Below are 26040 nucleotides of genomic sequence, written 5' to 3' on the forward strand. Positions count from 1 at the left end.
GAATTAGTCCTGCCCTCGTTCCATCTACCAAAATGCATCACCTCACATTTATCTAAATTATCATCTTGCATTTATCTAAATTAAACTCCATCTGCCATTCATCAGTCCATTGGCCCAATTGATCAAGATCCCATTGCAATCTGAGATAACCTTCTTCACTGTCCACTATGCCACCAATTTTGGTGTCATCTGCAAACTTACTAACCATGCCTCCTATATTCTCATCCAAATCATTAATATAAATGACAAATAGCAGATCCAGCACCGATTCCTGAGGCACACCGCTTGTCACAAGTCTTCTGTTTGAAAAATAATCCTCTACAACCACCCTCTGGCTTATGTCATCAAGCCAATTTTGTATCCATTTAGTTACCTCACCATGGATCCGGTGAGATTTAACCTTATGCAACAACTTCCCATGTGGTACCTTGTCAAAGGCCTTGTAAAAGTCCATGTAGACAACATCAACTGCACTGTTCTCATCCACCTTCTTGGTTACCTCTTCAAAATTTCAATCAAATTTGCGAGACATGATTTTCCATTAGAGATAAACAATTTTGAGTCCATATGATGCCTCTATAGAATATATCACTGATTTGTTGATTCTTAATTTCAGTTTCAGTGCTGCCTTTCTATCAGATAAAACTCCACTGCAATTTTCCAATTCCTCCAACCAGAGCTAATCTGTCGCTTAACTTTCATTTCCATACTTGCATCCTCTGCCTCTAATGACCTAGATACTTGAAACTAGTCACTTTCTCCAAGTCTTCATTCATAATCTTTACACATTCGCTCCTCTCTAGAGTCAAGCTGACAGTTCCCTGTAAGGCAAGTAAATTGTTCCTTACTAAGAAGACTAGAACTGTACATAGTGTTTCTCATGCTGTCTCACTGCTCTATAATTGCAGAAAGGTTTCCTTACTCTTATTCTCCAATCCTCTTGCAATAAAGACTAACTGACCATTTGTTATTATATTTATAGGCTAATTGCAAGCTGAACCATATTAACTTTCACATGATTCATTGACAAGAATATCCAGGTCCCTTTGAATACCACCATTTACTGGAGCCCTTTAAAAGATATTCTGGTTTTCAATTCTCCTTACTAAACATTTCCTTTCATTATATTCCATCTGTCACTGTATTTTCCAATTACTTAGCAGTTTATCTCTATATTTTTGCATACTCCTCACAATTTCCCACCCAGCTTTGCATTGTCATATTACACTTCTTCCTTTATCTAAATAAAAGGTACATTTTAAATGGATGAAATACATGCACCAATCCTGTGGCATCTCACCAGTTGCAACTTGCCAAAGCCTCAAAAAATTTCCATTTATTCCTACTCTTTGTTTACTGTCCATTAGCCAATCCTCAACCCAAATGCTTGCATGTACCTTAATCATATGTAATAATTTCTTATATGACATCTTATCAAATGCTTTGTGAAAATCTAAATATACTTCTTTTATTGGTTCCTCCTTATCTACCCGACTAATTCATCTTCCAATAAACTCTAACAGGTTTGCCAAACATAATTTCTCTTTCATAAAATTGCGTTGATTCTGCATTATCATATAAGGATTACCCAGGTATCCTGTAATCACATACTTTATAATAGGTTTCAGCATTTCCACACCACTGATGCTCAACTAACTGCTTTCACTCTTCCCCATTTCTTGAACAGTGCTACCTTCTAATCCCCAGAGATTATTCCGGGTTTGAGGACATTCTGGAAGATCAAAACCGATGCATCCACTAACTCTGTAGCCATAGATTTCAAAACACTAGGATCGAGAGCATCAGATCCAGGGGATTAGTTGGCTTTTAGGTCTATTAATTTTTCCAGAGCTCATTTCCTTTAATTTCCTCACTCTCATTAGACCTCTGGTTTCTCACCATTCCTGAAATGTTCTTTGTGTTTTCTACTTTGTAGTACATTTCTTTAATGTCTCAATCATTTCCGTATTCCCCATTATAATTGCCTGCCTCTGTTTTGTTCCAGTGTTATTTTCATTGATCTCTTCCTTTTCAGATATCTAACAAAGGCTCTTCAAATATGTTTTTGCATTTCATCTCAGATTAATATGGTGAATCGCTGGAATTCTCTGCCCGTTGAAGTGGTGGAGGCTGCCTCGCTAAATATTTTTAAGACGCGGGTTGATGGGTTTTTGATAAGCGAGGGGATTAAGGGGAGAGGGCGGGAATGTGGAACTGAGCCACGACAGATCAGCCATGATCTTATTGAATGGCGGGGCAGGCTCGAAGGGCTAGATGGCCTACTCCTGCTCCTATTTCTTATGTTCTTATGTTCTTAATATTTATCTTTTATTGAAAATTAAAGTTCATTTTCCTTTCAGTTTCTCTTTTTAAAACTCTCTTAATTCAAATTTTCCCTCGCCTTATTTTTTTCTTCTGTTATTAATTTGATTTAAGTTCCTTTTCTCCAGCTCACTTTGTTTCTATCTCTATCCTTGAATTGAGTTGATGGGCAGCAGGTGTGAGTTGCTGCATGGGGTCTTAATGTAATGGTGTAACAACTTAATAAAGGTTTATAAGATGATGAGAGGGATTGATAGAGTAGATGTGCAGAGATTATTTCTTTGGGTGGATGTAGCTGTTACTAGGGGGCATAACTATAAAGGTTCATGGTGGGAGATATAGGAGGGATGTCCAAGGTAGATTCTTCACTCAGAGTGGTTGGCGTGTAGAATAGACTACCTGCTGTGATAGTGGAGTCGGACACTTTAGGAGCTTTTAAGCGGTTAATAAGAACATAAGAACATAAGAAATAGGAGCAGGAGTAGGCCATCTAGCCCTTCGAGCCTGCCCCGCCATTCAATAAGATCATGGCTGATCTGTCGTGGCTCAGTCCACTTTCCCGCCCTCTCCCCATAACCCTTAATCCCCTCTCTTATCAAAAACCCATCAACCCGCGTCTTAAAAATATTTAGCGAGGCAGCCTCCACCACTTCAATGGGCAGAGAATTCCAGAGATTCACTACCCTTTGAGTGAAGAAGTTCCTCCTCAACTCCGTTCTAAACCGCCCCCCCTTTATCTTGAGGTTGTGCCCCCTAGTCCTACTGTCCTTTCTGAGCGGGAAGAGTCTCTCCACCTCTATCCTATCCATCCCATTCATCTTATACGTCTCAATGAGATCTCCCCTCATTCTTCTAAACTCTAACAAGTACAAGCCTAGTTTATTCAGCCCCTCCTCATAGCTTAACCCCCTCAACTCCGGTATCAGCCTAGTAAACCTCCTCTGCACTCCCTCCAAGGCCAAAATATCCTTGCGTAAGTGCGGCGACCAAAACTGCACACAGTACTCCAGCTGCGGCCTCACCAATGCCCTATACAGCTGCAGCACGACCTCCCTACTATTATATTCAATCCCCCTCGCTATGAAGGCCAGCATCCCACTAGCCTTCCTGACCACCTGCTGCACCTGCAGGCTGGGTTTTTGCGACTCATGTACAAGGACCCCGAGGTCCCTCTGCACCGTCGCCTGCTGCAGTTTTTCGCCACGTAAGTAATAGTCCTTCCTACCATTATTCCTACCAAAGTGGACCACCTCGCACTTGCCAACATTAAATTCCATTTGACAGTTCCTGGCCCATTCGCCCAGCCTATCTAGATCCTTCTGCAGACTCTCCACACCCTCCGCGCAATTTGCCGTTCCACCAATCTTGGTGTCGTCAGCAAATTTCGACACCATACACTCGGTTCCCTCCTCCAGATCATCTATATAAATGGTAAATAGCTGAGGCCCCAGCACTGACCCCTGGGGTACTCCACTAGTCACCATCCGCCAATCCGAATAGCACCCATTAACCCCCACTCTCTGCCTCCTATTTGACAGCCAATCCTCTATCCATGCTAACACCCTACCCCCAACTCCATGCCCCCTTACCTTCTGCAATAACCTCTTGTGAGGTACCTTGTCAAACGCCTTCTGAAAATCAAGAAAGACCACATCCACTGGCTCTCCTCTATCCACCGCCCTAGACACATCCTCATAGAACTCCAATAAATTTGTCAGACACGACTTCCCCTTAACGAAACCGTGCTGCGTCTGTTCTATCAAGCAATTCCCCTCACGATGCCTCGCTATTTCCTCCTTGATGACGGATTCTAACATTTTATCTACAACAGGCGTTAAACTAACTGGCCTATAATTCCCCACCTTTTGCCTGCCACCCTTCTTAAACAACGGCGTAACATTAGCCGTTTTCCAATCTTCCGGCACTTCCCCGGAATCCAGCGATGTTTGGAAAATAACCACCCAGGCATCCACTATCACCTCCGCCATTTCTTTCAGAACCCTCGGATGCATTCCATCCGGTCCTGGGGACTTGTCCACAATCAGTCCCTCCAGTCTGTCGAGCTATTGGTTATTGGATAGGCACATGGAGCACACCAGAATGATAGGGAGTGGGATAGCTTGATCTTGGGATTGGACATAGCTCGGCACAATATTGAGGGCTGAACGGCCTGTACTGTGCTGTACTGTTCTATGTTTCTATGTGACTGCAGAAACCTGACACAAACATGAGTGGATTGAGAATCTGAGTAATTCTGGTAACAATGTAGAAGGAAGAGGGAGAATAAAAAAAAGGATGTAGTTCAACCATTTCACTGCTTGCAAATCTTTACCTTGGTGCATGCAGCTTGAGTGTATCTTATACCTGACTCTATCTGGCATCACAGGCTTTGCTGTCCAGACAATCCTGATTGCCTCAGTGGGCTTGATTTTAAAATGATTGTATAACACCATAATTGTGTGCTGCTTGAGTCCATTCTGACAGGATTCCTAGCTCATGGTGCTGCTTCAGATTTCTTAAGAAAAAAGGACAGGTGAATATTGAAGTCAGCCAGTGGCGTAGCAAGAGGGGGAGGAGGGGAAGCGATCCCGCCCCCCCCCCCCCCCCCGAGCACATTCTTCAAAAGTGGCGCCTTCTGAATGGGGTGTTCCTCATGGGCCCCTCGGATCTCTTCCCAAGATCTGAAGTCCTCGATCCGTGTACTGCAATCGTGAGATGTGATAAGGACGCGGGGACTTCAGGCAGCGATGAAGGCATGCCGATCTCCCGAAAGGACATGCAATCATGAGGATAATTGCAGAGTCTGCGAAGGACATAATTACGCAGCCACCGTGACGAACGGGTAGTCAAGACCAAGCATCCCTCGCCGTCGGACATCACCAGCCGTCAGACATCACCAGCCTACTTTTATATTCAATCCGAGGGGGATTGAATATAAAAGTAGGGAGGTCTTGCTGCGGCTGTATAGGGCACTGGTGAGGCCGCAGCTGGAGTACTGTGTGCAGTTTTGATTGCCACACTTACGCAAGGATATTTTGGCCTTGGAGGGAGTGCAGAGGAGGTTTACTAGGCTGATACCGGAGTTGAGGGGGTTGAACTATGAGGAGAGGCTGAATAAACTAGGCTTGTACTCATTAGAGTTTAGAAGAATGAGGGGAGATCTCATTGAGACGTATAAGATGTTGAATGGGATGGATAGGATAGAGGTGGAGAGACTCTTCCCGCTCAGAAAGGACAGTAGGACTAGAGGGCACAGCCTCAGGATAAAGGGGGCGGTTTAGAACGGAGTTGAGGAGGAACTTCTTCACTCAAAGGGTGGTGAATCTCTGGAATTCTCTGCCCATTGAAGTGGTGGAGGCTGCCTCGCTAAATATTTTTAAGACGCGGGTTGATAGGTTTTTGATAGGCAAGGGGATTAAGGGTTATGGGGAGAGGGCGGGAATGTGAAACTGAGCCACGACAGATCAGCCATGATCTTACTGAATGGCGGGGCAGGCTCGAAGGGCTAGATGGCCTACTCCTGCTCCTATTTCTTATGTTCTTATGTTAAGTAAATAGATTTAGTGATTATCACTTGAAGAATTTAAACCACTATAGAGTCCAACACTGGCAGCTTTAATTTAAATAAACCGGCTCATTTAAGTACACAGCAAAGATCAAGAACAAGAGCATAATATCGCAGGAATGGTTTAGTGAAAATATTCGGCGCGAAATTTATAGTTTTAGTCACCATTCATTCAATACTGTGTATCATTAGAATTGTGGCGCTTTTTTTATGTGCTTGCTCCCCCTAACTTTATAACCTGGCCACGCCCCTGAAGTCAGCTAACCATTGTTGCAGTTAGGAAAGTTAGTGGTTAGTTTGTTACATTCATGAGATAGAGGCTAAGCATTTTCTGAAAGCTGGTTTCACTCCAGCACCCATATTTTGCTGCAAGCATGGTAGAAATCCTATTTATGTACCCTTTGCACTTCTTCTGAGGTTACCAGCAAAAGAGTGGAATTAGCTTTGAACTCTAGTCAGAAGTTAACTGTTATAGGCTATGTGATTATAGAGAAGGATAGAGAAACGGATGGGGAAGCATTGACATGGTTTGCAGGAAAAAAGGTTGAATAGTTGCCACAAGAAGAGAGTATCAGGAGCCAGGTCTGTGCTTAGGTCAGAAACTTCCTCTTTAAGGAATCTGATTAGAGTTCAGATTTTCAAGGGGTGAGCCCTTAATTGATATAAAGACAAGATTCCTATCTTGTCCTTCATTGATATAAAGACAAGAGATGGTGAGAATGGAGGTGAAATGTGGGACTCCCCATGGCGGCCATCACAGAGGCTGTTGGTTGTCTTGAGGGAGAAACCCATTGATTGCACCCAAATCTTTTACTTCACCCCATGGAAACTAGATGTTACAGGGGAGCTGGAATTTGTCACCTGGGGCAGGATAATCCCTTGCTTCATCAGATGCCAACCTGGATCTAATCCTTTTGGTGGTGAGGGAGAGGAAGGAAGTCCTCTTCCAGGAAGGTGGCTGAAAGAGGAAACCTTTTTGTTCATTTTCCTTAGTCTCCAATTCCTCTTCCTCCTCTTATCTCCTGTTCCTTCTCCTCCCTTGATGAGCTGTCTTCTTCTAGGGTCATATTGTCTTCTTTATCTTTGGAGAACTATGTTATGGAAAGTGCAGCAGAGCACCACAATGGCTGAGATCCTGAAGGAGGCTACTGGAAAGTAGCAGCTGACTGATGAAGGCATTGGAATGGCATCTTCAGAAGCCCAATAGACTGCTCAATATTTATCCTGCTGAGCAGCTGACATCGTAGCATTTTTGCACCTCTGTCTGGGACTCTGGTAGATTGGTCAATAGTGACCCCTTGAAGGGATATCCCTTGTCCTGTAGAATGCATGCACACGTTTTGAGTTTGAAGTGAAGATCTGAGGGGATGGACCGGTGGAGGGTAGCTTCATCAATATAGCAAGAGCATGCATGGATGAAGATCTTATTGTGGTTTTGGACTAGTTGAACATTGAGGGATTGGAAGAGTCTCCTGTTGGTGGATCTCGCTGACTGATCATGGGTGTCTTGATGATAACACGGGGCAATCAATGATGCTCTGCACCAGGGGAATCCAGTGATGGAAAAATCTAGTGCCCTCTGTCCCTATGATGTTGGGACTGTTAAATGCATATGTTTACCCAGTTCTGGTAAAGGAGGCATCAGTGACCAGTGAGATGCAGTGTTGTGCAGTCATTTTTGCGATGGCAGTAAAGTCCACAGTTGATTCTTGAAAGGAACTGGAAGCAAAGATATTCCAGGCAGCAGTGACTTTGGTCATCAGCAGTGAATGGTGTGAGGTCTTTGGTGATGAGGACACAAACATCTGTGACCTTGTGCCTGGAGGGTTGCAGTCTCCTGAAGCACTGAGTCTCAATTATTTCCAGGTAGCTCTGTCTTTGGCTGTCGATCCAGTGTTGAGGGTATGGCCTCCCTTGCTTTCCTCGTTCCTCTTGCTGTTCCCATATCCTCCTGCTGTTCTCAATAACTGGGGAAGAGATTAGAAAATGGTCAAATTATTAACAACACTTTTCCTGATCCTTCACCTGGAATAGCAACTTGCTTGATCAGTTTAACATGCCTGCGTGGTTTGATAGGGATCACTTATTTTGGGTTCGACCCCCAAAATATTAGTATAAACTAATAGGAATGTAGCTGTGTGTAATTGGATCTATATGCATAGCTGTGATCACACATATCTTGATTATTATAGATAGAGTAATTGGGCTAAGTCTTGCTAATGGAGGGCATTTCACGCCATATTCCATTTGTTGGATTTTCTGCTGCATCCTTCAGCCTGAAAAACTGTTGTGCTGTAACTTGCCAGGAGTGAGAGATGGTAATAGGGACATTTATTTTATTCTTTCATAGGACATGGGTATCACTGGCTAGGCTAACATTTATTGCCCATTCCTAACTGCCCTTGAGAAGATGGTGGTAAGCTGCCTTCTTGAACCACTGCAGGATGGTGAGTAGCTTGGAGGGGAACTTCCCGGGTGGTGATGTTCCCAGGTATCTGCTGCTCTTGCCCCTTTAGATGGTAGAGGTCATGGGTTTGGGAGGAGATGGAACCGTAGTTTGTTTTAAATTGTCACCTCAACTTCATTCAGTAATGAGCTTGAAGTGTTTAAGTTGTTCCATTTCTGAAACACAGAAGTCGACATTATATCACCTGCCCTAACATTTCTGTAGTTAGTTTAATTGACAATTAAGGTGCATATCCAGAAGATTCCTAAAAATAACAGGGAGGCTAAGAGCAAGAGATCTTTCACATGAATAAAGTGACACACTGGAATGAATAGAGTAGCAAGGTTTGAAATTCAGTGCATCTCTCAATCCACTGTTAACTCTGATCAGTGGTGGACAGAGTGTGCATCAGCAGGACAGAAGAATTTGTACTCTGTCAGATAGTGGCTGAAAAATGTGATTATATAGCAAGATTTAGAACGTAGAACATAGAATATAGAACACTACAGCACAAACAGGCCCTTCGGTCCACAAGTTGTGCTGATCATGTCCCTACCTACCAGACCTATCGATAACCCTCAATCCCATTAAATCCCATGTACTCATCCAGAAGTCTCTTAATAGACCCCAGCGAGTTCGCCTCTACCACCAACGATGGCAGCCGATTCCATTCACTCACCACCCTCTGAGTGAAAAACTTACCCCTGACATCTCCCTACTCCCCAGCACCTTAAACCTGTGTCCTCTCGTAGCAACCATTTCAGCCCTGGGAAATAGCCTCCGAGAATCCACCTGATCTACACCTTGCAACATCTTATAAACCTCTATCAGGTCGCCTCTCATCCTTTGTCTCTCCAGGGAGAAGAGACCTAGCTCCCTTAACCTATCCTCATAAGGCATGCCACCCAATCCAGGCAACGTCCTTGTAAATCTCCTCTGCACCCTTTCAATAGCTTCCACATCTTTCTTGTAGTGAGGCGACCAGAACTGCACACACTACTCCAGGTGGGGTCTGACAAGGGTCTTATAAAGTTGCAGCATTAACTCCCGACTCCTAAACTCAGTCCCTCGATTAATGAAGGCTAGTACACCATACGCCTTCTTGACCACATCCTCTACCTGCGAGGCCGATTTAAGAGTCCTATGGACCCGGACCCCAAGGTCCTTCAGATCCTCTACACTGTTAAGAGTCCTACCCTTGATATTATATTTGGACTGTCCCGTTCACCCTCAAGTAAAAGCTAAAAAGATTGGCCGAATCCACAGGGAGGCCAAAGATAGACACTGCCTTAAACTAATTGCCTCTTTATGCCCTATTAATCCTTATATAAAAGGATATTATTGCACATTCTGCATTTCCAAATCCTTCCATATTTTTGTTCTTCCTTCTGTTCTGACCACAAAGTTGAATGTGTTAATAGATCAACACAGTGGCAGGGGAATGAAATTTTGCTCAATTCATGATGGCTTTATGTTAACACTAGCACTATACATGAAAATCAATGACAGCGATCAGAAAGTGAGCAAACAACTTTGTACATATTTCAGTGAGACATTGCTGAGCTTATTAAAAATGTAATTGTTATAAAAAAATAAACATTTTGGCAAGACATTCTTTTGGTATCTCAATGTACTTGTGCTGCTTGTAATGGTGATAGCTAAGTCTGCAATATAAGACAATTAATGCTGGAATAAAAATATCAAAAAAACTAAAAACTATTCATTGAACAATAAGTGGTTCATACTTGTCAAAACGAAATTCCCCTTTTTTCCCGTCAAAAATATGAAATATAAGTGTGACTGATGTGAAATGAAATGGAGTCATTAGGGCTGTGTGTTTGTTCTTCTCAAACCATTTGCAAATGTCCAAAACTACATTGTGGACTTGATTTATTGATTTATTATGAATTAATGTGTGAGAATACAGATTCCTCTGACACTTGTTGTATCACTGCTCTTCCACAGAATCCTTTGCTGAGTAATTAACCCCATGTTACTCTTGTGATGCAGAGAAAATCAGCACTCAATTCTCATCTTGCTCTGTTACACGAGAAAGAAGCTACAATGACAAAATGCCTGAAGACCAGGGTTTTCAAGGCCATGACACCGAGGAAAGTATTAGGTGGAGTTTGACAGACCATCATAGATCATAGAACCCTACAGTGCAGAAAGAGGCCCTTTGGCCCATTGAGTCTACACCGAACACAATCCCACCCAGGCCCTACCCCCATATCATACCCACTAATTCCCTCTAACCTACACATCCCTGGACACTAAGGGGCAATTTCTTAGCATGGCCAATCAACCTAACCCGCACATCTTTGGACTGTGGGAGGAAACCGGAGTACCCGGAGGAAACCCACGCAGACACAAGGAGAATGTGCAAACTCCACACAGACAGTGACCCGAGCCGGGAATCGAACCCAGGACTCTGGAGCTGTGAAGCAGCAGTGCTCAGCACTGTGCTACCATGACACTGAGACATGTCATGATGGGGACAGGGCTAGAAAACGCATTCAAAAATCCATTGACTTTGATGGGACTGGAGAATCCTGCTGATGGGAGGGGCTATAAAATTCTGCCCAGTGTTTTTCTTCACATCCATTCCAATTGGGGAAGCTCTTGAAAATAAGCTGCAAGAACTCAAGTGAATTTGAAGAGAAAGAGTTTTGCATGTGACATTAGATAAATATTTTGAATAATCACTTGGAATATTCAAAAGGAATTTGGTAGGAGCCACCGACAAGTTGAGCAGAATTCCCCCACGCAGGCAGAATCAATGGTAGGGGGTGAAGGGAAAATTCGGTTGCAGGCCAAAAAATCAGTTTCACACTGATATAAAATGATAGCGGGGCTTTTCAATGCAGCCTGCCATAGCAGATTGGGAATCCCATCGGAGGCTGACATGAAATTGATTTGTATCCTGCTTATGGGATACAGTGAAGGCCAGACTTGAATCTCTCCCATGCCTGATTCTCCGTGACGTCAGCGATAAAACATCGGTCCAGAACACATTTGGGCCAATGTGGTGTGCAAAAGTTGGGACTTGCCTGAAGAAAGCAAGGGGCTGCCTCGAGTTTAGGGATGAGCTTGTTAGTGACCCCTGTTGCCAGAACACCAAAGCTGTGGGTGAGTGGAGCATCTATGAAATGGATTTTCAGATTCAGTGTCATTGAGTATGTCCATCGTCCAGCCTCAGAGCATCCCTGAAGATCCATCTGGTTTCTTCAACAGTGGGTCAGTGATGTCAGGCACCTTTTAAATATAGCACCTGGATATGGCAGCAGGAAGTGTGCTATCAAGCCTGACCATCGTGGAAGGTGGCACAAAAGTCCTGGATGCTGAGTTAATTACACTGCAGATGGAAGATATGCCATTCTCTCAGATTAAGTGAATTCAGAGAGATCGCATATTGCTTAATAGTTGGATCTTGACCATGAGTGAAGATGATTTCCTGCCACCATCCTTATGTTCTTTTCCAAAATGTATGTTGAGAGCCATCAGTGTATGTGAGCACTGACAGGCAACAATTCATCAGTTCAGCAATATGTATTGAGCAAACCCACCACACTTTTGGAGGTCCTAGTTCTCAGTCCATTCTGTTCCTTTCAAAAAATGAGCAGGCTTGAAACCACACATGGGTGTAACCATAAACCACTTTTTAATTAAAAAAAAGCACAGTGGTGTTTTCATTAAAGTTAACAAGTAACTTCCAAGAATCTGGAATACTGAATGCTTAGCAAGTTCTGCTCTCTCTGTTTTGAGTAACCTGTTTACTTTAAAGAGTTTATCACCTACATTAAAATAACAAATGGGAACTTGATATGAAATGCACGATAGCATAATTTACTATGATTTCCAAGCTTTTAGTAATCAGAGTGCTGAATTATTTTTAAATAGACTAAATGAAAAGTAATACCAAAAGTGTTACTTAAGAGCTTAAAGTACTTTTGCCAGATTTGGAATGCTCTGTCGAACAGGATGAAGGGTTCAAAAGAAACTGAAAAAGAGAATTTGGTAAATACTTGAGAAGGAGAAAATTAGGATGGAGCAGGAGAGGGGGGAGAATTAGATGGTTCTTTCAAAGAACTGGTGTGGACATGGTAGGCCAAATGGCCTTTTCTGTTGTGTCTTGCCATGATTCTTTACACAAATTGAATTACTTTATCAGTAATGCTTGTTTAAAGATGCTGGAATCCGGGTTCCTGCTGCATGCTGTACACTATTGAGATGGTGGAGTTTGCGGTGATGGGTTGGGGGTTCCTGTTGGTGTACATTATGTCAAGATGGTGGAGGGTTGTGGTGATGCAGGGGTCAGATGTTCTGATTGCATGCTGTACACTGTGCTGATATGGTGGAAGGTTGTGGTGAAGCAGGGGTTGGGGGTTTTGGCTATGTGCTGTACACTTTGTTGAGATGGTGGGGTGGTGATGATGCTGGGTTTGGGGGTTCTGGCTGCAGGTTGTACACTGTGTTGAGGTGACTGGAGGATGTGGTGTTGCAGGGGCTTGGGGGTTTTGGCTATGTGCTGTACACTTTGTTGAGATGGTGGGGTAGTGGTGATGCTGGGTTTGGGGGTTCAGACTGCAATGCTGTCCTTGCTGAGCTGAAATTAAGGGGCCAAGGTCTGCAACTACTCTGAGAATTTCCCCTTTTGAGAGCCTGGCTACTAGTAGGTATGCTAGATATGTTATTTAATAGAGCGTTTATAAAAAACTTTAGTTGTCTGATCCACTCTGGAGGAGTCCTGTCGCTCTGTGCTGGATAGGTATTTACATTTATCTTAAAGTACAAAGGCATTAAAAGTGCAAACTCCCACATTCAGTGGTGTCACAATCAAGGCAGTGTCCTGGGATATGGGGACCAAATACAGATTGATCATTTTGCTGAATATATCTATTCAGGCACAAGTGAGTAATTTGCCATCCCACTTGCACTCTGACCTGTCCCCTCTGTCCTCTATCTTCTGTCATGTTTCTGTTGTCATCCATGGCTTCTTTGGACCTATCTCTTTCTTTAGTTGTCTCATGACTGCCTCATTTTGTGTTGTGCTATCATTCTTTTTGTCATTTAATTACTCCTCCCTTCCACCCTATCATAGGCCTTCAGGGACAGGGAGGGAATCTATGCGTGGAGCCAGAGGAAATGGGCGAGGTATTAAATGAATACTTTGCATCTGTATTCACCAAAGAGAAGGACTTGGTAGATGGTGAGTCTGGGAAAGAATGTATAGATAGTTTGAGAGTATGAATGTAAATACCTATCCAACACAGAGATCAAAAAGAAAGAGGTATTGGGGATCATGAGAAACGTTAAGGTAGACAAGCCCCCAGGGCCTGATGGGATATACCCCAGAATACTGAGAGAGGCAAAGGAGGAAATTGCTGGGGCCTTGAGAGAAATCTTTGCATCCTCATTGTCTACAAGGGGGGGCGGGTCCCAGAGGATTGGAGAATAGCCAATGTTGTTCCTTTGTTTAAGAAGGGTAGCAAGAATAATCCAGGTAATTATAGGCCGGTGAACCTTTCATCAGTGGTAGAGAAATTGTTGGAGAGGATTCTTCGAGACAGGATTTACTCCCACTTGGAAATAAGTGGACATAGTAGTGAGAGGCAACATCATTTTGTGAAGGTTACATTTGTGAAGGGGAGATTGTGTCTCACTAACTTCATCAAGTTTTTTGAGGAAATGACGAAGATGACTGATGAGGGTAGGGCAGTTGTTGTTGTCTACATTGACTTCGGTAAGGTCTTTGACAAGGTCCCTCATGGACAGACTGGTCCAGAAGGTGAAGTCACACAGGATCAGAGGTGAGCTCGCAAGCTGGATACAGAACTGGCTTGGTCATGGAAGACAGAGGATAGCAGTGGAAGGCTGCATTCTGAATGGAGGGCTGTGACGAGTGGCATTCCCCAGGGATCAGTGCTGGACCTTTGCTGTTTGTAATATATATAAATGATTTGGAGGGACACGTAACTGGATTGATTAGTAAGTTTGCGGATGACACAAAGGTTAGTGGATTTGCAGATAATGATAGATTGGTTGGAGACTTGGGTGGAGAGATGGTAGATTGAGTTTAATCCCGACAAATGTGAGGTAATGCATTTTGGAAGGTCTAATAAAGATAGGAAATATACAATAAATAGCAGAACCCTTAAGAGTATTGATAGGCAAAGGGATCTGAGTGTACAGGTACACAAATCACTGAAAGTGGCAATGCAGGTGGAGAAGGTAGTCAAGAAGGCATAGGGCATGCTTGCCTTCATCGACTGGGGCATTGAGTTTAAAAATTGGCAAGTCGTGTTGCAGCTTTATAGAACTTTTTTTCTGTCGCACTGGAATATAGTGTTTGATTCTGGTCGCCACACTACCTGAGGATGTGGAGACTTTGGAGAGGGAACAGAAAAGATTTACCAGGATGTTGCCTGGTATGGGAGAAGGTTGGAGAAACTTGGCTTGTTTTCACTGGAACAACGGAGGTTGAAGAGTGACCTGATAGAAGTCTACAAGATTATGAGGGGTTGGACATAGTGGTTAGTCCATTGAATCCATAGAATCCCTACAGTACGAGAAGAGGCCAGTTGGCCCATTGAGTTTGGACCGATCACAATCTCACTCGGGCCCTTTTCCTGTAAGCCCACATATTTACCCTGCTAATGCCCCTGACACTAGGGTCAATTTTGCATGGCCAATCAGCCTAACCCTCATATGTTTGGAATGTGGGAGGAAACAAGAGCACCCAGAGGAAGCCCACGTGGACACTGGGAGAGTGTGCAAACTCCACACAGATTGTGACTGTAGGTAGGAATTGAATCTGGGTCCCTGCAGCAGTGCAAACCCCTGTGCCACCGTGCCTCCTAAAGTCAGAAGCTTTTTCCCAGTGTAGAAGAGTCAATTACTAGGAGGTTTAAGGTGCGAGGGATAAGGTTTAAAGGAGATCTATGAGGCAAGCTTTTTACATAGAAGATGCCAGGTGCCTGGAACTTGCTGCTGGGGGAGGTAGTGAAAGCAGATACGATAACGACTTTGAAGGGGCATCTGGACAAATACATTAATAGAGAGATGTGATCCCCAGAAGGGCCGGGGGTTTTAGTTAAGTTGGGCAGCATGGTCAGTGCAGGCATGGATGGCCAAAGGGCCTGTTCCAGTGCTGTAATTTTCTTTGTTTTTTGGAATGATGTTGTGCGTTTGGGTCTGGCTAATACACCTTAAAACAGTGATAATTGAGAACTGTCATTCATCTCTCCATTGTTACCCTGGAAAAAATTAACACATTTATTTCAAATTACATGACTTCATGCAAAGCCAATTAATATGACCACTCTTATGATTGCACCTTCCTTTTAAAATAAATTAATTGAATAGCACTGGGCGATTTTGTGATTTGCTCATTGCATTCATTATCTGTTAGTCCTATCCACAGATTAGTCTAATTAAGTCACTTTTATTGAAAAATCTTCTGTGGATCCTGGAAAGCAAAGGCAAATGTTGTAGTTGGATGGTGATCTTTCGCTCTGTATATTAAAAATTGCCACTAATGTTGACTGTAAGTACTTTATAAAGTGACAAAAAGCTTGAACATGACAGAAGTCTGTTTCACTTCATTATCATATTAACTATCATTCAAAAGGAAATGTATTGAGAGCACAGCATATTATCCTTCTCCATTTGATTTTTTTTTGCCCTTTTGTTTAGCTATGCTTGGCAGACTTCTCTCAAATGACAAAATAACTTGGATGGAGTTAGAAATGAAGCATAGCAGTAGAAAGGCCATAAGTGATACCTTTTTTTATTCTTTTTCTTCTTATTCCTGATCTTAGTTGAAAGAGACAAGTATTTTTCTCACCAGCGAAGGCACTACAAGGAATTCCGATTTGATCTCACACAGATTCCTGAAGGAGAGGCAGTAACAGCAGCAGAATTCCGAATTTACAAAGATCGAAGCAACAGTAGATACGAAAATGACACCTTTAGGATAACTATATACCAGGTTCTTAAAGAATATTCTAATAGGTAAGTATTCAATTAACTAAAATGTTATTAAGATGTCATGTTCTGTGTTGTTATGATATAAGCGAAGATTGCACACCAATGGGGAAAATGCAAGGGAGTGAGATTAATTGGATCGTCCTCTCAAAGAGTTTATAGAGACAGAATGGGTCGAATGGCCTCCTCCTGTGCTCTGTTAGTATGTACTCATAAGATTAAATAAAAATGGTGTTAATTTGAAAATCGTTGGCATTCAACCAACTGCAATACAATTTTTAAAGTTCATAATGTTTTAAAGTTCATAACATAATGTTATGTTAACAATTTGAAGGAACATAGCAACATTTTTTAAGAGTGGATTCAAATGATAGCCATTGGTTTATTTGAATGATTGTTATTTAATCTTGGAAGATTAACAAAAAAGTAATTTCCATTCTTGCAAAACGTGTCCTCCAAGTGTGTGATGAATGAGGACAAAATAGTTGCATGTTTACCAAACAGTAAAGAGGAATATGTTGGCAACTGAGTTAATTTGTAATAGCTCTTGCAACAGCGGAAATTAGCTTTATTACAGTATAGTAATTGAAAGAGAAACTGGAGAAGGGATGTACCAAAAATTAATGTTTTCTTGAAATAACTTTGTAAGCATGTGTAACATTGTATCTTTGAAGAATTTTTTTTGCATTTGCATCTTAAATAGTTTGAGTTACCCAAACAGAATGATAAAATGAATCCACCTATTACTATTAAAAAATTAAATGCTTAGAAATCTAAGTAGCCATTTTAACAGTTCCACAATAATGAGTTAATGGCTTTCATTATCTGATTGTTATCAGTTCATTTGTGTATTTAAGGGATAATTGGTGAGTGAACTAAATCTAGCTGACAAATCAGTGTTATTGCCATAGCTCTGACTTGCATTTCCTTCCATTGAGGCTCTCGCCTCTGGAGGTGCATCGCAGAATTGCTGTCATATCCCTTGCAGCTTTTAAGCATTATTAGTGCCCATGAAAAGGTTTCTTGCTTTTTACTTTTCTTTGCTATTTAATATATGTTGTTACTCCTATTGTGCCATAGTTTTCGAAAGGTCACCTGCCTTAGTCTGCTGAGCCTATTAGTCTGAAAACGCCCGATCTTATCTAATCTCAGAAACTAAGCAGACTCGGGCCTCGTTAGAACTTGGCTGGGAGACCGCTTGGGAATACCAAGTACAGCAGGCTTTCCAAAAAGATGTCTCACGCTGCCAACTATTCTGTCAGTGTAACCTTAAGGGAGTTGCGACTCTAGAAAGACTCGAGTCTTTTTTAATCTCAATACACATAAGATACAAGATCTCTGTGGAATTGAAATCATCATAGAGGAAAGTAACATGCTTCCTCAAATTAATCATCTTTAATTAACTAAGTCATGTTTGAACATTGAAAATCGCATGTTTTTCTGGGGGAAGGGGTGTCTGAAGTGGGGGGGTGGGGGCTGAAGAGGGGCCAGGTGTGGCATCTGATCCTAGAGCGGGGGCTCCAATTCGTGGGATGGGGCAGGTTCTGATTCTGTGCTGAGATTGGTCAGAACATTAGGGAAGCGGAGACCTTGTGGGGATAGCTATGGAGTTTGGAGATCTCAGGGTGGAGAGGCTGGGGAAGGGGTCTGAGGTGTGGTAGGTGGAGGGGGAGAAAAGTCTAAAGAGTGGGAAGGCAGATTCCGGTTCTAGGCATTTGAGGCAGGTATGCTGAGTCCAATAGGTCAATGGAAAGGCACTTGGCTCTGACAGTCTCACCACTTTATGGGTGCTGGATTTCCCAAGGCTCTGAAATAAATTGGAATGGTGATAAATTTAAGGGATGCAACGCCAACCGACTGTTTGGAGTGGCATCACCTGCACCCCACCCCCATCCTATCTACATAAAAGGGCCCAGCTGTGGGTGGAGTGAGGTCTCAGGATCCAGATTTTCAACAGGTTAAATTCACACCTGGTCTAAGCCCACCTTTTTTGGAGATTAAAATTTTTCTCAAGATGTCAGCGCATTTTATAAGGATCATTATTTTGATAATTTACTGTCTGTGTCAACAATACTAATAATTACATTGAAAAGCCTTGGCTAAGACTTTATTTCAATTATGTAACCAGAGTTGTGCATCACTTCCATTTGTTTTTTTGACTTTTCCCTCGCGATTATACTTAAAGTCCTAAGTGCCAGTGGCATGCATGCTAAATACGTGCAACTTAGCGACTGGGGAACTGTTTATTGGTGAAATGCATGTTCAGCTGACTATGCTTCATTTCCAGGCAGCCTATTAATGAGCCCGTTTTTTCAAACAGGGAGCATCTGCATCACAGGCATAACTTTCCTGCCCAACTCCACTGCCATCAACATGACATTCGAGAGTACAAGGGTGGCATGGGTGTTTTTCAAAGTTATATTTCACATTATGTTGGTTTCACTTTATTTGTATGTCCATTATCATTATTTGTTGAGACTAGCTTTGCCAGAGAGCACTATGTACTGGCACACCTCATGGTTTTAATGGATAGATGGTTGCAGGAGCCTTAGGAACATTTCCTTTATTGTGGAAGAAACGATGTTATGTTTTTTGTCCACTCTTTATTGAATGTTCATTTTACTGTCCCGTATTGTACGCACCACTCTTCTGAAAATTGGCTCAACTTGCAGGCTCAGCTGGCACTGCCCTCTGTACACTGTAAAGAACATTATCACAGGTCGCTCTCAGTAGGGAGAATTGAAATGTTGTAGGTGAACTCAAAAGATCTGTAAGGACTCAGCCAAGTAAGACCCTGAGATGGACACATGTGGATAGTGCTGACACTGCCCTTTTGGTGACACTGAACTTAGGCCTCCTATTTTCTTAACTTAACGGACTTCCACCCCCCCCACCCCCTCATCCCTACCACTACACTTCAGACACCAGACCCTTCCTACTTCATTCCTCCATGCCTCTGACCCTACCATCTGTCATCTCCTGGATTGCCCCTCACCACGCTCCATAAACCCCCTCACCACTGACTCGCCCTTGCCTATCCCAAGTCTCCATATAAGCTGCCATTCTTCTCTTCCCCTCCCTTGTGCTATAGAGTTAAAAAAGAAAACCTAAGACAAAACTGCACCAAGCTGATTCATTGCCATGAAATTCTGGTGCACTGCTGACTTTACCTTAAAAGTTGGACTTTATTGAAAACTTTTTCATGTTAATGAGGATTTGTGGCATACATGTGTAACCACAGGCCCACCTAACTTACACATACTGCAAATACTGCAACTGGGAAATCGAAACTTCACATTCTGCCTAATGATGTTTCCTGCTCTTGTGCGTGCCATAAAATTCTCCCCATTCGTTCAATGACTTGGTACCCACCATGTGATACTATGACTTATTACCGAGTGTTCATTTATGCCTACTTTTTGCTTCAGTATGGTTTGTTTTTGTACAAAAATTATTTTCCTCTCACTTTTAGATTTCTCCCCCTCCCGTATCATCCCAGTTTAGGGGAACGACTTCCTCTCAAGCCTGATCGATCTTTTGTCTCTGAAACTAGCTCCACAGACACAAAAGAGCAGCCTGGATTGACTCACCTGCTCTTCTTTTGTTCCACGCTTTTTGAGTTCAGCCCACTTGGGAGTCAGACCAGTACCTGACTCCAAAGCTAAACTTACTCTCATGTCAATGTGTATCCAAGACTGCTCTGCATCAAAATGACGATGGCAGCAGAACTGTCCCCAACCATTTTTTGTTCACTCAGCGTTAATAGCAGACATACCGCGCTCAAAGGCAGCAGTCAGATACAAATTTCCCCCAGTCATGTGGTATGCCAACAGACTGAAGAGTAGCCCAACTTGACCAGTGTGAGCATTTCCACTCTCGACACCAAACATTCTTGTCACTTCTCCAAATGAAATTTCTAATTGGTATCAAAGCATTTTTCAGATAATAGTCTGAACTTGGTACTCATTATTGAACAAAAAATGATTCAAAACCAAGGGGTGTACACTGGAACATCCAGAGCTGAAGCTTCTCATGTTAAGAATGAATAATCTGAATCAGTTTCCGCCACAGGCATTCAAACAGGTTGCTCTTCAAGGCACTGGTGTGTCTGCAATAGTCGGTTGTTTCTGTTTCAATTAAATAGCCTCAATAAGCAAATCTATCTCCAATTTTTCACCAAACAGTCTTCTATTTTAATTTTTTACCTCCTGTTAATGGTGCGATATTGAGGGAAAAAAATGACAAAATATAGTAGAACCAAAGAATGTGACAATGCAACAGCAAATCCATTTGCCACATTTTAAGTTACAAAAGTTCAAGGTTTTTGACATTTCTGTTGCCTGAGCTTTGCTGTTCACAGGTTGACAGGTAACAGTAAAATCAAAACGTGTACACTGAACTGAACATTAATCACAGAGGATTGGAAATGTTTATTTTAAGTGGTTGCTTTTAAAGAGCCATCATCAGAAGCATATCTAATTAGTTATAACCTTTCGAGCAGTTCAAAGAACATACCAGCCATTAGTCAGAGATTTCACATTTCAAACTCCAAAAGAGTTTCTAAATACAATTTATTAGGTATTGGTACCTTTTCATTTGACCAGCCCTGGAGAGATAGGTCAAGGCCACGGCAATTATATGAATGTTGCCATCTCAGAAGTACCCATGGGAAGAGAGAAATGTTCTCCTTGTGTGGTCATTCCAGCATTTGTAGCATTACAGAATTACAGAGTGATGAGGATTGAAGCTGCACAGCAATCACATTAGCTGCCTGACAGAGCAATACCAGGACTGAGGTAGTTATCAACTGTTTACCTTTACAAGACTGTGCTATGCCCTAATCCTCAGGGGATGGGGGTGGGGAAGAGGAATGGGAGAGGGGAAGGTAGGAGAGGATGTACTGCAAATTTCTCACGATATATATATGCACTTCCAGCATGTTTGCTGTTAGTGCTTTGTGCACTTTCATGTAGAAATGTGGGACCTGCATTTATTGGAAGCTGAAGTGAACAAATTACTCAGGTCTCCCCTGGGGAAGAACTGGAGAGCAGAACTGGCCTGTCTAGTTTATGCCCCACTTACAACACATTGTAAGTTCTGATAGGGGAACAAACAGGTCTTCTGCATGCCCTTCCAGACAATGTAGGTTGTTGTAGGGGAATATGTATATTTGGGTGTTGCTGGCCTACCCCAAAATTGCATCATCTTTATAAGCTTATCAGAAATAATTTGATGATGAAATGATCCATGCACTATGCTTTCCACCATGTATTTTGCATGGATGCTTCTTTGCTGTATTAGCTTGGCTAAGTATGAATGGTCTTCTCCTGAGACAGAAAGTAATGGATTTGAACATCACTCCTACAATCAAGGCCAATATAAATGTAGCAGCTGTTTTAAATAAGAAGTAAAAACTGAGTACAATGTGTCCATTCCAGTAGACGAAAAAGATTCCATGGCATTATATTTGAAGTTATTCTGATGTCCTGGTAAAAGTTTATTCCTTAACCAAAATTGTCCATAGAAACTAGAAGCAGGAGTAGGCCCTTCAAGCCTGCTCCGCCATTCATTTTGATCATGGCTTATCATCGAGTTCAATATCCTGATTTCCCTCCCCCCATATCCGTTGATCTCTTTAGCTCCAAGAGCTATATTTAAGTTATTCCTGAAATTATACAATGTTTTAGCCTCAACTACTTCCTGTGGTAGTGAATTCCATACATTCACCCCCTTGGGTGAAGAAATTTCTCCTCACCTCAGTTCTAAAAGATTTACCCTTATCCTCAAACTATGACCCTTAGTTCTGGACTCCCCAGTATTGGGAACATTCTTTAGGAATCTACCTGTCTAAACCCGTTCGAATTTTATACATTTCTATGAGATCCCCTCTCACTCTTCTAAACTCCAGTGAATATAATCCTAACTGATTTAGTCTGTCCTCATATGACAGAGCTGTAATTCCAGAAATCAGCCTAGAAAACCTTTGTTGTACTCCCTCTAAAGCAAGGACATCCTTCCGCAGATAAGGAAGGACATCAGAACTGCACACAATACTTTAGGTGTGGCCTCCCCAACACCCAATACAATTGCAGAAAAACATTCCTAACCCTATACTCAGCAAATCCTCTGTTATGAAGGCTAACATGCCATTTGCCTTCCTTACTGCCTGCTGTACCTGCGTACTTACTTTCAGTGATTGATGCATAAGGATGCCACGGTCTCACTGAGTATTCACCTCTTTCAGTTAACAACCATTCAAGTAATAATCCTTCCTACTGGAACACAGAACATAGAAAAACTATAGCACAAACAGGCCCTTCAGCCCACAAGTTGCGCCGAACATCTCTACCTACTAGGCTTACCTATAACCCTCAATCCTAAGTCCCATGTACTCATCCAGAAGTCTCTTAAAAGACCCTATCGAATCCGCCTCCACCACCACCGCTGGCAGCCGATTCCATGCACCCACCACCCTCTGAGTGAAAAACTTACCCCTGACATCTCCTCTGTACCTACTCCCCAGCACCCTAAACCTGTGTCCTCTTGTGGCAGCCATTTCAGCCATAAGTGGGTAACCTCACATTTACCCACATTATACTGCATCTGCCATGCATATGTCCACTCACTCAGCCTGTCCAAATCATGCTGAAGCATCTCTGCGTCCTCCTCACAGCTTACCCTCCCACCCAACTTGGTATCATCTGCAGATTTGGAGATAATACATTTAGTTCCCTCATCTAAATCATTAATATATATTGTGAACATTTGGGGTCCTAGCGCAGGTCCCTGCAGAACCCCACTATTCATGCCTGCCAATCAGAAAAAGACCCATTTATGCCAACTCTTTGCTTCCTACCTGCTAACCAAATTTCTTTCCATCTCAAGACATTACCTACAAGTCCATTTTAATCTGTTATGTGAGACTTGGCAAAAGCCTTCTGAAAGTCTAAATAAAGCACATCCACTGGTTCTCCTTGGTCAACTCTACTAGTTATGTCCTCAAAGAATTCCAATCGATTCGTCGGACAAGAAAGTAAATGACTTTCCAAATGCTGAGCTATGAAATCCTTGATAATGGACTCTAGCAACTCCCCCAGTATTGATGTTAGGCTCAAAAATCAGCTTTGACAAAGGATTGCCTGGACTCGAAATATCAGCTGTTTTCTCTCCTTGCAGATGCTACCAGACCTGCTGAGATTTTCCAGCATTTTCTCTTGTGGTTGATGTTAGGCTCACTGATCTATAATTCCCTGTTTTCTCTCTACCTTTTTCTTCTCTCTTTTTAATAGCAAACAGTTTATAGAAATTATAGAACCCTACAGTGCAGAAGGAGGCCATTTGGCCCATCAAATCTGCACCCACCACAATCCCACTCAGGTCCTATTCCCATAACCCCATGCATTTACCGTAGCTAGTCCCCTTGACACTGAGGGGCAATTTAGCATGGCCCATCCACCTAACCTGCACATCTTTGGACTGTGGGAGGAAACCGGAGCACCCAGAAGAAACCTATGCAGACATGGGGATTGCGTGCATACTTCTCACGGGCGGGAATTGAACTCGCATCCCTGACACTGTGAAGCAGCAATGCTGACCGCTGTGCCACCGCGCTGCCCTTATTATCTTTACTCATTGCCATGTTTGCCAACAAAACAGTACTGAAGAAGTGAAATGTGTGGCGATTCTTCTTGTGATTTATTAGTTTGCATTAGAACTCATTACCGGCTATATTTCTATTAACTAGGGATGCTGATCTCTTTCGGCTGGATGGCAAGAAGATCCGAGCGTCGGATGGAGGATGGCTTGTCTTTGATATCACTGCTACCAGCAATCACTGGGTAGTAAATCCACAACATAATTTGGGTTTGCAACTATGTGTGGAAATAATGGACGGTAGGTTATTTGATTGCTGTAACCCATTAAAATAATTGGAAAGGTCAGCTTGGGAACTGTGTGTTCCCATTTTATATTGGGACTATTTTTAAATGCCTTGCATGAATTGTATTTCTGGTATCCTGAGCAATATTTGCTCTGTCTGCTAATGGCTAAAAATGTAATCTGCTGATCATCATACTGCTGTTTGTGGGAACTTGCTGTGTGCAAATGGATTTCCTACAGTGATTACACTTCAAAAATATTTATTTGGTTGTAAATAGCTTTGGGATGTTTGGTGTCCACAATAGGTTCAATGTGAATGCAACTCTTTTCACAGAGAAAATAAATTGGCTGAAAAAGGGGGGAACAAATCATTTCAGCTCCAAATCGCACGGTGGCACAGCCGTTAGCAGTGCTGCCTCACAGCGCCAGGGACCCGGGTTCAATTCCAGCCATGGGTAACTGACTGTATGGAGTTTATACATTCTTCCTGTGTCTGCATGGTTTTCATAGAACATAGAACAGTACAGCGCAGTACAGGCCCTCGATGTTGTTCCGAGCTATGTCCAAACCCAAGATCAAGCTATCCCACTCCCTATCATTCTGGTATGTTCCATGTGCCTATCCAATAACTGCTTGAAAGTTCCTAAAGTGTCCAACTCCACTATCATAGCAGGCAGTGCATTCCACACCCCAACCACTCTGAGTAAAGAACCTATCTTAGACATCCCAACGAGCCCGCGCCGCCATCTTAACAATGTATTTTTTCCACACCTCCGTTGACCCGTGTCCATGCTTATGGTACCCCCATTGGAAACCAGATTAATTTAGGGACAATTTGTTACACCAGTCAGCCTAAGAGCACATCTTTGGGGTGTGGGAGGAAACAGGAGCACCTGGAGGAAACCCACACAACCACAGGGAGAATGCGCAAACTCCTACAGACACTGGCCCAAATCCATGTATCTGCGCAGCTAGCAGTGATGGGCACCACAACAGCTCAGTGACTATCCGCAGGTCCAGTTTTAAGCATACTCAAATGACGCGAAGTACTAGGCCACTCTCGAAACATTCAAGAGCAGCCCATGCACGACCCACCGTGTGGATGCCCCTCGTTAAACAACAAGGTGGACCGACACACCTGCGGAGTAAAAGAGACAAAACATCAACACATGTAGCATTAGATTTCCAGGAACGTCCCGAGGCCCTGACCCTTATTTAAAACCGTCTCCTATAACCCTCCATCCCTGTTTCGCTCATGTGTCTATCTAAGTAAACCTTAAACAAGTCCAGCGAGCCTGCCTCCACCACCTTATTTGGTAGTGCGTTCCATACCCCCATGACCCTCTGTGTGAAAAACCTCCCTCTAGCATCCATTACAGTTATGCCCCTTAGTAATAGCTACGTCCCCCCGACGAAATAGTCTCTGAACGTCCACTCTATCTATCCCCCTCATCATCTTATAAACTTCTATTAAGTTGTCTCTCATCCTCCTCCGCTCCAAAGAGAAAAGCCCCAGCTCCCTCAACCTTTCCTCATAAGACTTACCCTCCAAACCAAGCAGCATCCTGGTAAATCTCCTCTGCACTCTCTCCAATGCTTCCACATCCTTCTTATAGTGAGGTGACCAGAACTGCACACAATATTCCAAATGTGGTCTCAGCAAGGTCCTGTACAGTTGCAGCATAACTCCACTGCTCTTAAACTCAAACCCCCTGTTAATAAACACTAATGCACTATAAGCCTTCTTCACGGCTCTATCCAGTTTTTTTCCTCTGGGTTCTCCAGTTTTCTCCCACGTTCCAGAGATGTGTTGGATAGGTTGCAGGGCAAATGTGTGGAGTTA

General features: G+C 42.8%; 1 protein-coding gene across 4 annotated transcripts in view; it reads left to right on the forward strand.

The window, feature by feature from the left end:
* bmp5 (bone morphogenetic protein 5) overlaps positions 1-26040 on the forward strand; it is a 193853-nt gene that overhangs the window by 113833 nt on the left and 53980 nt on the right. For 2 of the 4 annotated variants that reach the window (XM_080192011.1, XM_080192012.1), the window contains exons 2-4: positions 13435-13542; positions 16154-16346; positions 24064-24212. In XM_080192011.1, coding sequence (XP_080048137.1) covers positions 13435-13542; positions 16154-16346; positions 24064-24212 — 450 coding nt within the window. The remainder of the gene's footprint in view (positions 1-13434; positions 13543-16153; positions 16347-24063; positions 24213-26040) is intronic. The other 2 variants (XM_080192013.1, XM_080192014.1) reach the window with 1 other exon arrangement.

The sequence above is a fragment of the Carcharhinus amblyrhynchos genome, chromosome 7, assembly GCF_965287045.1.
Source record: "Carcharhinus amblyrhynchos chromosome 7, sCarAmb.v2.hapA, whole genome shotgun sequence".
NCBI classification, from domain to species: Eukaryota; Metazoa; Chordata; class Chondrichthyes; order Carcharhiniformes; family Carcharhinidae; genus Carcharhinus; species Carcharhinus amblyrhynchos.